Source organism: Planococcus citri, chromosome 1, assembly GCF_950023065.1.
Source record: "Planococcus citri chromosome 1, ihPlaCitr1.1, whole genome shotgun sequence".
NCBI lineage: Eukaryota > Metazoa > Arthropoda > Insecta > Hemiptera > Pseudococcidae > Planococcus > Planococcus citri.
The window spans coordinates 70,871,531-70,883,811 of record NC_088677.1 but is presented as its reverse complement, the minus strand read 5'-3'; the positions used below and the strand labels follow the sequence as shown (position 1 = coordinate 70,883,811).

General features: G+C 32.7%; 2 protein-coding genes across 8 annotated transcripts in view; one reads left to right on the top strand and one right to left on the bottom strand.

Annotated features, from left to right (window-relative positions):
* LOC135844575 (uncharacterized) overlaps positions 1–12,281 on the top strand; it is a 427,884-nt gene that overhangs the window by 32,459 nt on the left and 383,144 nt on the right. For 4 of the 7 annotated variants that reach the window (XR_010558657.1, XR_010558622.1, XM_065362918.1 and 1 more), the window contains exon 1: positions 1,446–1,734. The exons of the other annotated variants lie outside the window; for them this stretch is intronic. Coding sequence is in view for 2 of the 4 variants with exons in the window: in XM_065362918.1 (XP_065218990.1) it covers positions 1,642–1,734 (93 nt within the window). In the remaining 2 variants the exon portion in view is untranslated. Of the gene's footprint in view, positions 1–1,445; positions 1,735–12,281 lie in introns of those variants that run through there. 7 annotated transcript variants of the gene reach the window in all.
* LOC135843191 (leucine-rich repeat-containing protein 58-like) lies at positions 5,956–7,844 on the bottom strand. The gene is made up of 5 exons (XM_065361015.1): positions 7,456–7,844; positions 7,168–7,371; positions 6,768–7,069; positions 6,457–6,671; positions 5,956–6,358 (listed from the first exon to the last, which is right to left on the bottom strand). Exons 1-5 carry the CDS (start codon positions 7,642–7,644, stop codon positions 6,132–6,134), a joined length of 1,137 nt encoding a protein of 378 aa, XP_065217087.1. The 5' UTR covers positions 7,645–7,844; the 3' UTR covers positions 5,956–6,131.

Sequence of the window (12,281 nt, the reverse complement as noted above, 5' to 3'; positions counted from 1 at the left end):
ACGATATGAAAACTACCTACAGGGTGCCCAGAAATATCGAGCACCCCTAAAAAAGTTTTCTATTAAAATACTTCGGTTGGTCACAGTGAATGATAGTAATGATAGCACATGATTGGTTGTTGGGCTGGAGAGATAACATTCCACCAATCATATCCATCTATTTCACGTTGCCAACCTATATTTTTAATGAAAAACTTTCTTAGGGGTGCTCGATATTTCTGGACACCCTGTACATACGTTTTGAAACTTTTTGAGCTAATTTTTTGTACGAAAAAAAGTGGCAACACTGATTTTTATGATATCACCAAAAAGTCATTCAAAACCTCTAACTATGAGGAAAAGTTCCATTTTGGTAGGTTAGGTATCGCGGTTATAGAGTAACCCTCTGCTGAAATGGATGATATTTTAGGTTCATTGAAAACTTTGACACCCCCTGGCTGCCATTGAAAATGGGCTAGAGCCAGAGGGCTGCGATTTGCGCCATTGGTCATCCCTTCGGAAGGTCTTTCCACAGGAAAAATTATAAAATAATCTCCGAACCCACCTACCACTTCTTGGTCGAATTGACGTGGATTGACCCGTCTGAATCCTTCGACATTTTTTCTTTTCTCGATCCATCCTGTTGGATTCCTTGGGATATTTTTTGAAATTGAGGCGAAATGAGGAGCGGTATCAGATTTCTGAGATTTCGATTGGGATTTGGGGGTACCTACATTTATCTGAAAGTTGTTTTAAAATGAAATGTTGAATACCTGTAACCAGTCTGAGCTGTGGTGGTATTGTACATAGAAAGTCTTAATGTGTACGTATTATTGCCTTCTTCAAGCTATACCCTTACCATATTTGTCTCCTCATGTAAGTTTTTTCAACAGCCGTCACATGGTGCAAGACTGGTTATCGGTTTTCGTGCCACGAACATTCCTAGAAATACGAAATACTTACCCTGCATCAGCTAAAACTATTAAAGAAGTTTGTGTTTGTGAGCTGGCGATAAATGCTTTATCGTTGATATGTCTATTTTATTATAATGGTTGATGTGAAGTAGCCGAGCACTGTCGCTACTACCACTAAAGTAAACATTCCTATTCTTGATCTGATCTACTGTACATGTGTGAGAGAATATTAAGGTTTCTCTGTATTTCGCAATTCGACGTTTTATTTATCGATTTCAATAATATCCATTCTGTGCTGTTTCGAAATTCGAATCGATCCATTCGTTGATAATGAAAATGATGGAATTACTGCGCAGTTGTTCGAGGAAAGCGAAGTGTTGATTATACGAATCGAATATTCGAGATGGAAATGCGACAGTGTAGGGTAGTGTAGGGGAAGGAAACCTGTTACGCGTAGTGGACTCGTCCAGTCTCCAGTGCCTTGGACGCCTTGGTGGCGGGAAATAGAATTGCTTATTTTGCGTTTGTCAATTGTCAGTTTGTCTGCACGGTGCTTGCTTGAGCTTCAGCAGATTCAGTCTTCAGCAGTTCAGCTATGGACGGTCATGGCGTCCGTCTTCGTAGTTTACCTATTTGTTCATTGTTGCCTTGTCGGTTGTCGGTTTAATTAAATTTAATTTCAATAATTTGCCTTCGCCAGCCGTGCTGTGTCGTCGCTTTTCAATTTTCATTCTGTTCTTGTGAAGTTATGATTGCGATTTGCGTGTCTCAATATTTTTCGACTTGGAGTACTCGAGTAGATGTTCGTGAATCGCAATGTCATTGTTTTGGATTGTTGAAGGTAGGAGGACATTGTTTTCTGTAATACCTACAGGTAAAATGTAAAAAATGTCAATGTCAATAATTTAGTGGTAGTTATACGTATTTTCATTGGTAGATAGATACATATTAGCCTTCGTAGGTACCAGATGTTTCATAATTATGTCTACGTAATGTGACTATGAATAATGTGACTAATTATTATTGGTGGTACCTACCTAGTAGTGATTCGCGTCGTTTAATTTTAAAAATCGCGTGAAATTATTTGGTTTGGAAAAAATGTCAGCTCACTTCGGTTGTGTTTTGGTCAATCTTGTTGATTTTTCATTAACGTACATTACGTAAAGTAAAATGTATGTAGTTCGGTTTAGTCATAGGTCGGCCATCTTTGGTGCAAAGCGAATGATTTCAGCCAATCACAGCACAGCACTGCTGTCCGTCAAGTGACTCACTGTGACGGTTTCATGAAATTCAATTATTTTGCACCAAAGATGGCCGAGCAATTTCACCTGAGTGAAGCTATAGTGTCTTAGTTCGGTTTGATGTACATTTGTATTTGTAAGGTGTATAAATTTCTTCATCACTCTATCCCATTCCCAAAAAAAACAAGGTCGTGACCTTAGATCATGTGTAATGTGTTCTCTTTTTGCTTGAATTTTGGCAGATTTTCGAGAATCTGGATTTTGGGTGTTTTTTAAAATCTTTTTTCAAGTAAAATCCAAAATCTATTTTCAAAAATTACTTCCTTAGTCGGTCGACGCCCTTAGTAGATAATCGTGGATTTTAAATCTGCCAAAACCCGAGTAAAATCTTGCGTAGACCGCTGAAAAAAAAACTGCCAATATAATTTTTATTTTGAAAAAACCACCACGTGCCATGTATGTAGTATGTACTCAATACTCATTAGGGCGGGTCGAAAAAAAACGTAGGTCTCAAAATTTTCTGAAATTCACATATGTGGTTTCTTTTGAGTTGAAACCGCCCCAAAAAAATTTTTAGCCCCCCGGGCACCATGGGGCTGAGCCACGTGGTTTCAAAGTGGGGCCATTTCAGCTAAAAATTCACGTTTTTCAGGTTTAAAGCTTCAAAACCGATTTTTAAAATTTACGGCTAGCACTCAATTTGTAGTGTTTGAGATGCTGAATCTCCCTGTGGAGTTCGTTTTTTTGTTCGGTGGTCCCTTACGTCGGCAACTTTTCGTTGAAAGTACAAAAATAGCTGATTTTAAGGTGTCACGAAAACGTTTCCGCGAATTTATGCCAAAATGGTGTTTTATAGGGGGACATATCGATGTAGTAAGTTGTGTATGTAGTCGAGGGGTTAAATTTAGAATCATCAATATGCCCTCAGATCGCTGACAGAGCACATGATTCAAGTTTTATACAAGATTTTAGGATTTCATCAATTTGAAAATTTCATCAGATTGCTTCTACATACTTTCTTTCATGTTTTCAAAAAAAATTTCATTTCATTTTTAAAAAATTCAATTTTGAATGACATATGTATCTTGGACCTGGTGGTCTTTTTCTGATATTTTTTCTATTTTGCAGATTCTGCTTCTTTTACTGAAATTTAAGTAGGTAATTTTCATTTCAAGCTTTGCGATGCAGCTGTTTTTTTTTGTCAATTAATAATAATAATAATGTTCAATTATTTAATCTTGTCGGAATTTAACCAAGTTTTGGCATTTCCATTTTCTAATGATGTGGGCTAGGGTACTTAAATAGGGGGTATGCTGATAGGCCGGCCAGTGGGCGATTTGATTTTACTCATATGTTGAGAAATTTGGGCATATTGTATGGTTTTCCAAGGTGTCTAACGGTCCTTCCGGTCCTTCTAGGTCAGTAAAAGTTTGTATTTTTGCCTATGGGTCCTTCTTTTCGAAAAATCAGTAAAAAGTCCTTCTTTTTGCTCGAAGGTCCTTTATTCTTCCAAATTTTCAAATAATTCTGTCATTTAATCAAAATCAGAAATTGTGTTGTTTTAGGTCTCATTTTATCAATTTTCCACAGCTTTTGCCCTTGCTTCGCTCGGGCTAGATCATTTATCTGAATTTTCAAAATTTTTTGTCTTCGCTTCGCTCGGGCGTTTACTCATGTTTTTAATAATAATAAGTTGAATACCAACCTTATGTTATTTTCTGAAAAATTTTGAAGCTATGAAAATCAACTTTTTGCATCAGAAATTATGTTTTGCGTTTTGAATTATCAATTTTTTACAAGCTTTCACCCTCTCATCGCTAGATCTGATTTCAATTCTACTACACCAATTTTCAAACATTTCCTAGAATGGAAAAATCAACTCGAGAAATTCCAAACACATAATCCAATCAATGAAAAAAATTCAAAAAATTTTTTATTCGACTTTTTTGTTTCCGACTTCTCTTTTTAAAAAATGGTTCGAACTGCATCTGGCCGATTAGTTGAAAAAATCGTGGTGTGAAGGGGGGGGGGGAGTGTAGAGTAAATAGTTGATAAAATTTTGCGAGAAAAGTTGGGAGAATTTCTCAGTTTCACCCCCCCCCCCCTCCATATCTCCGACCACACATCAATTCGTCACGCCTCTAAAAATACAATGTAATGTTTATGTATGAAAAGTTTTATGCTCACCTCTGTTTTTTACATTGAAAATTTTTTTTATCACTTTTTTGAATACTTTTTGGTTACTAAAGTTACGTTTTTTAGAAAAATTTGAGTACAATCCCTAATACATTTATTAGAAATTTTAATTGAAATAGTCTCCCAATAATTACTCAATTTTTATGTCTAAAAAGAACTTGAAAATATGGCGTGTGAAAAAAATTATGAAAAAAATACGAAAAAGGTACGAAGTTTTGTTTTTTGGATTTGATATACACCAGACACCCTGGATAAGAAACTGATCAGGTCTATCTAAATATTATCAATTTTTTCGTTTCTTTTAGAAATTACTGAAATTAGAAATTTTTGAAGTTTTTTTTTGACAATTTTGTGAAAATGAATTGGGGGGGGGGGCATCTGTTGGTACTTCCAAGGTCCTTCTAAAGTCCTTCTTTTTAGTTTTCAGATTTTGTTAGACATCCTGTTTTCAATTGTATTCTAATACGATTTGAATGGTGGGTTTGAACAATTTTTGTCAACTTTTGCTCATTTTGACTGATGCCTTTGGTAGGCTCTCGATTTTTTTTCATTTTGGACTTTTCGAGACTCGATAATTTTATTTCAAATTTTTTCGGGGCTTTCTTGATTTCTTTTGAACTCTCACAGATTCTATTTCCTAATTTTCCGAGACGACGATTTTCCCCGAATTTTCATGTTTTCTTTTGCGCTGCAATTTTATCGTGTGAATTTTCGTGAGTTTTTTTTTTCAATTTTAACGATGTTTTTTCTTAAAATTTTGTGCGTTTTAAATTTTAGGAGAATTTCTCTTATTTTTTTCATTTTGAATTTCGCTCTCGAGATTTATTCTTGATGATTTACGATCTTGATGTATTTCAACACTTTTCTTTTGACTAATTTTTTCCTCTCCGGATCTTGATATTTCCTCTGTCGCCTGTTTTGGCCATTTTCTCTCAATTTCAATGATTTTTATTTCTCAAACGTGTGTCAATTTTTGCCTGGTTTTAATGTCGTTTTCTCTTGAATTTGTTTGCGGATTTTTTTTCTTTCTGAAGCATGGTACATTTTTTCGTATTACGCGAATTTTTAAAATGAGTTTCACAAATCAGTATTTTCCCTAATTTGGATCACGAGCCCTCTCCTGCGTCATGTACCTTTGATTTTGATGAATTTCCTGTTCTGAAATAATATTCTTTGTATGGAATTTTAAACAATTTCTACGTGAAAAAATACATTAAAAACATATTTAAAATATCATCCGTAGCATTATTTGGAGAAGGAATGATTTTTTAAAAAAAATCAAGTATGAAAATTTTTAAATCGGTTTTTCTCAAATTTGACTTTTTTAAAGTTCAAACTTCAAAAAGGTGCCCAATTGCCATTTTTCAACCAAAATGCATTTTTTTTAAAATGTTCGTCTCGATGTGCGTAACAATATGGGACCATAAAACGAAAAAAAATGTTTCCGACTTTGGGTACCTTTTCCCAGATCGCATCATATATTCAGGGACTTCCATCTGCAAAACCCATTCGATGGTAATTCTGGAAACGGCAATAATCAACAAAATGGAAATTCTTAACGTCATTGTAACGGAGTCCTGGACTAATTAATACCTGTTGATTTTACGAATAAACATAAACAAAACGATTTTTAAATCATTTCTTTGAGTTTTTCAGCTAAGAATTTGTTTATTTATCACATTTCTAAATCATATAATACCTACTTGCCTATAATCAATTAAAAAAAAAAAAAAATTCAATATAAAATTCAAAATAGTACTTATCATTATTCTAATAAAACACACACATCTACTCGAGTAAATTAAGATATCACGCAACATTGGTAATTTTTCTTGGTTTGTCTCAATTCAACTTGCGAACTGGTCACAACTTTATTATATTCGTCATTCAGTTGACCTAACGAGCTTTGTTCCTGCTCGTACGAAGCTTTATGCAACTCTTCGGCACAATTTTTACTGCATGCTTGATGAAGAAACACCGACCAATAATTACCTAGGTATCCGTAACGACTTGTGCTAACAAAGTAACCTGTGGAATACACGTGTGAATTATAGAATCTTTTGAACATAAAATGGCGATCATCAGCGGATCACCTTAGCAGATATCTATACAGCTAGAATACCTACCAGCGTCTTCGAATTCGGTTGATGTGCAATTCTCACATATTGTGCATTCTGGGTAATACCTTGATACAACGTCTTGAACCATCGTAGGCAAATATTTAATAGAAAAATAATCAATTTTACTGGCTATGATTACTTTGGCAGCAAGATTCTGTAAACTGGTAACAACACGGGGTGTGGCAGCTGATTTTTCTTCCAGTGGTTGAATTTTTTCGATCCTGAAATTTGAGAACGATTTTCGTCATGTAATCCACTCAAAGGACGATAAACCAATTTATATTATACGTTGTAAATTAAATACGAAGTGTATTCACCTAGTTGCTCTTTGAATTATGAACATCTTTCGGAACGAAGTCTTCGTACTTTGCCTTCGAAGGGTGAACAAGTGTTTCATTTTCAATAGAAAACCAGGCAACGCGACCATCTTATTATTATCTAGGAATAACGTATGCAGTTTGTAACAGAAAGTCAACGTATAAGGCAACGAATTGGCTCGTAATTTGTTATTGGATAAATATAGTTCTTCTAGGTTTTTTAAACGACCAACGTCTGCAGGAAATGACCTCAGATGATTCCCCTTTAGGGAAAGTATTCTTAGATTCTTACACGAGAATATCTGCAAACAGAAACATAGTCGCAGGGAATGTAATTTGATTATTCGTGAAACATCAGAGTAACGCTTACTGATAAAGAATAAGATCAACAATGATGTACCTTTTTTGGTAATGGATTCTTTAGCTGAAGATTATCGAGGTAAATTTCAACGAAATTGTATTCGTGTATGTAACTTAATATGGGAGTTCTTTTATCAGGTCTAGTTGTTCGTTTTATGTAACCTTCGACTTTTACCAACAGCTCTCGATTTTTTCTCAGATGCAAACAATTATTATGCCTAAACGATGGGCATATTCCATACAACTGAAAACCCACATTCAGATACAGATGATTAGATTTCTTTTCGATAAAATACGTACTTACGGATGAAATAAAGTAAAACATTACCTCGGGAAAGAATACCAATTCTTCGTCATTATCATATCGTGAAAGATGTTGTTTTTCAGATAGATACTGCAATACATACTCGATCTTTTCCTTCTCATCGTATTCATCTTCGCGGGGATTCTGCACGTCTGGACTATCTTCTCGTATAATTCTCACGATTCTCCAATGTTCTGGAGTGTTGACGGACATAATTTTTTTATCGTAAATTGAAATTTTCACTTCAAAACTGAAAAATCACTACTAAATGAATCACCGTTCACATTATTTCGTATCAGTATTCTCTCGTGGAATAGATAACGAGAGACGATTCTGAAGTATAAACATAAGAGCCCTAACATAAGCAGGTTGTTTCACGATTTTTGTTATCTGATATAGGTAATTCTCGCTATTACGAACATTACGTAGTATATGGGATTTTATTTATTGCTATAATAAGTCATACTAATTCAACTGACCAATAAACTGAATAAAAAACATTAATTGTCGTAGTGTAAAACTAAATAGCAGATTCAGTAGTTCAATTATGTGAAATGTTAATGAATTCGATGGAAAAAATTGATTGAAATTAAGGTGTCGGCTCTTTATAAAAATCTGTTCATTGAAAATAAATGTTAAAATCGTTATTTTCTGTACAAAATTGAAAAAAAATTGTACCCATCGATATCAAATTCCATTAATTGGATTACAGCAATAATTTCGTTCTGAAATTTGCATTTTAAAACTTAATGATTTGTAAATTTGAAATTTTTCATTACCACAATAATCATTTTGCAGGAAATCTGGAAGTTACTTTTTCTTAGTTTTTTCACAAATTTCCTTCATTTTCAAAATTTATAACCGAAATTCTTGAAGAAAAAAATGCCCTCACTGCTTTTTCAGCGTTCTGAATTTTATTTTTCCAGATTTGATGGTTTTTCTTTTGAAATGTTTTCAAGTTTTTCCTAATTTTAACAAGTATTCCTTATTTTTGAAATTTTCAATACTTTTTAGTGGATTTTTTCCTGTTCTAATCGATTTTTACATCTTGAATTCGTAGTGATTTTTTTCCAAAATAATTTTTCCATGATTTTGTTTTGATTTATAATGTTGTTTTTTTCGCCTGAATTTTTTGCTGAATTTTTTATCACCTTGAGTTCTGGTGATTTGTTCATAAAAAATTTTCCCTCGAGCTAGTTTGGTTTTATTGCTCATCCCCGATTTGAAGATTTTAGTGTTGAATTTTCGTGAATTATTTTTTTTTTCGTTTTTCGATGACTTTTTTGGTAATTTCCATTTATATTCCTTTCCGAAGTATTTTCAGTTTTGATAGACTTTATAACTTTGAATTTTCACGATTTTAGTTTTGCTCCAAGTTATGGTCATTTTTTAGCATTTTGACTGAATTTTTTTCATTTCAACAGTTCATTTTTCGAGTCTCTTGCTTTAAACAAACTAGTGATTTTTTTACATTTTTTTTTGGAATTGTGATTTTTATTTTCTTCTTCCAAAAATCATGATTTCCTTTAAATTTTGATCATTTTTTAGGGAGGGGGAGCTTCTTCAAGATTCGACTACTTTGTTTATTTTCTTCATCATCATTTTCACATTTTGGGGTGGATTTTTTTTCAAGTTCAAATTATTTTTTTCTCTTGAATCGTCTTGAGTTTTGCTGCTTGAAAATTTTCGATGATTTTTCTCAACATTTTTTTGATTTTTTTCCAAATTCGTATTTTTAATTCTCGTGAAGTCTTTGTTCTGAATTTTCAGTGATTTTTCCTGAACTGAATTTTCGATAGTTTTCAATTTTCATGCCTTCCCAATTTTGCGTCAACAGTAATTTTTTGAGAATTATCCTTTCTACAGTTTTTTTTGAGTTTTTGAGTTTGTTTTTTTTTTGGATCTCAAGACTCGATGTTTTTATTTCCATTTTTTGAGGGCTTTCTTGATTTTTTTCACGTTTTATTTTCCCCTCAATTTCAATAATAATTTTCTCCATTTTTTTTCTATTTTTGATACTTGTGTCAATTTTTGCCAAGTTTTGTTCTTTTTCTTGCAAATTTGAGGAGTTTTTTTCTTTCTGAAGTAAAGCATGGTACATTTTTTCGTATTCGAAATTTTAAATTAATTTTCACAATTCACTATTTTCCCAAATTTGGATTACAAAGCTCCCCTTCTCCGCCCTTTACTTTAATTTTTCTGTTCTAAAATCATTCTTCTTATTTATGGAATTTTTTACAATTATTGTTTAATTATTCTTTCTCAACACTCGAATAATTTTTTTCATCAAATACTCGCTTGTGTCAAAATTTCTGCAATTTTATAATTGATATTTTTGTGTTCAATTTTTTGAAATGATTTTGGTCGAGATTAAATTTAGTTCCTCCCTATTTTTTTGGACTCTCCCTCCTCCCTCTTCTTTCAATTTTGCAATTTTTTTCATTAGTTCGGATGTTTCCAGAATCCAATATTTTTTTCATGCTTCCTTTTTGCATTTTCACCCAGTTTATTTTTGAAGTTTCGATAAATGGTTTTTATTTGAATATTGATGATTTTTCTGGTTAATTTTTCCAGTTATTTTGATCACTAAAGTTACTTTTTTTTGAAAAAAAATCTGAGTACAATTCTTGTTGATTGAAGCTTTAAAATGGTAATTTTTTTTAATCCACATTGAAAGTACAATAATGACATTTTTTCATTTCCCATTTTCAATAATTTTTTTATATCCAATATCTCGAATATGAAATTAAAAATATGTACTTCAGTCTACAATTCCTTTTTTATGTTTTCTAGCAAAATGAAATTATGAAAATTCGTGTCAGCAAAAAACTAAAAATGAAAAAAAAAACTTCTACACCTGTGACGTTTTATTTTCAATGGAAAATCAAAAAAAAAAAATTCTAAAATCACGGAATTTGAAAATTAGCTGAAATAATTGTCCTTTAGGTTTCAGTTGATGTGATCTGATTTTCCGAATACGAATTTGGAAACAGTATAGATCAAATTTTTGAGAGCATAATTAAACGATTTTGAGTTTTATTTGGTGTGTGTTCTGTTTTCGACCCTCCAAATCGATTGGGGAAACTGTTTCGAACCATTTCGAATGGTAGTTCTGAAGTACAGTAGCAGATTTTTGAAAATTGAAATTTGCCCAACATTTTCCCAAATTGAGTTGTTGAAATGATATTCAGTTAGTACCCCATTTTTAATGTGCTGAGTCGATTGGAGGTGGTTTCGGGTATATTTTAGAAAATTCTGAAAACGAAAATTTCTAATGCCAACCATGTTCGGTATAAAAACGAGAGAATACTGAACCATAGCATAGCTAAATCTACCACCTACCTAACCAAATCTAAACATTTATGTTAAATTTAACGACCCTTTGCCTATACTGGCTAATCCTTATTCGTCACACTCCAAACTCCACACAATTCCTTCCAACTCGACTCCATTGAATAATTTTTCAGGTTAGGCTAACAACCAAACATACGTACTTTTACTTGAAATGAGTTGCCTTTTCCAGGTTAGGCAAATTTACGTACTTGTACTCGAAATGAGTTGCCTGTTCGTCAGTTTAAAGGGAAGGCATTGGTTATACATCCAAAAGTTTTCGAATGGTGGATGCCTGAATGCACGCGAAAATTATTGCATATCTGTGTTTCTGTCATAAGACGGCTTGACTCTTTATCAAATGCGACATCAATATGCCTATTTTTGATCGAGCATGTTCTGGAGCCTTCAGTAAATTTTTGAATGTTGAAATTGTCGCAAAATTTTTTGGCAATCTCTGAAAAAAACCGAGATTTTTTGGCAATTTAGGTCAAAATTTATTCGGGAATTTTATTTAGTATAAAAAAAAGAAAGATTTTCTTGAAATCTTGGCAAAAGAACACGACTTTTTGTAAACTTGGTAAAATGGAGACCCTACAGGCTATTTTTTTCATCGTGTTGTCGAAAAAATAAGATTTTTTAGATGTTAGCGCTTTGTTTTGCAAAAAATCAGGAAAAAAGTTACTAAAGTCTTTTAGATATTTTTTGGCAAGAAAAAGAAACTGACTATTTTGGCAGCAAAGCAAGATTTTTTCCCAATTTTGGTGAAAATTAACCCCTTTAAGGTTTAAGGCAACTTTCTGAAACTTCACAATTTTGACAAAAGAGTTTTTTAAAATTAGCAAATTACGTACAAAAAATGAGGATTTCCTGAAAAAAATTGGCATTTTTGAGACAAAGAAATACTTTTTTGCAAGAATATTACATCGCAACTTGATGTTGCAGAAATTTACTGTTCCACGATACCTATAATGTAAAAAAATGCATCAAATTGTGAAAAAATTTCAAAATTCAACGTTTGATGTACTTACCTATTTTTTTTACATGAATTGTCGTTTGAGGGCTAGCAACAAAAAGACTTTTTGACGATTTTGGCAGTAAAGCAAAATTTTCTTTTGCATTTCTGAAGAAAAATTGATTATCTTTCCATTCTTTCCTGACATTTTTGGCGAACAAAAAAGCCAGATTTTTCAGCAATTTTAAAAACAAAGGATAACTCTTTGTTTTTTTTTTGGCAAAAAACAGAAGCTTTTGAAATTTTTTTGCAAAAAAGCAAGATTATTTTGGTGATTTTTAGCTAAAGAAATAAGACTAGATTTTTTTCATCAGTTTTGCCGAAAAATTAAGATATGTACCTATTACCTACTATGTGAGGCAATTTTGGAGAAAAGTACGAGGACTTTTTGCAAATTCTGCCAAAAACAAACCATTCAACAAAAAAAAAAACAGTGTGTATTTTTGGCAATTTTGGCAAAAACGTAGGCATATTTACAAAGGAGGAGTTGCGATAAGGCCATTTT

Coding starts and splice junctions, on each gene's coding strand:
- LOC135843191 (XM_065361015.1), bottom strand. CDS start 7,644: ATGTCCGTCAACACTCCAGAACATTGGAGAATCGTGAGAATTATACGA. Junction 7,372..7,455: donor AATTGGTATTCTTTCCCGAG/GTAATGTTTTAC, acceptor GTGGGTTTTCAG/TTGTATGGAATATGCCCATC. Junction 6,359..6,456: donor AACCGAATTCGAAGACGCTG/GTAGGTATTCTA, acceptor TGTATTCCACAG/GTTACTTTGTTAGCACAAGT.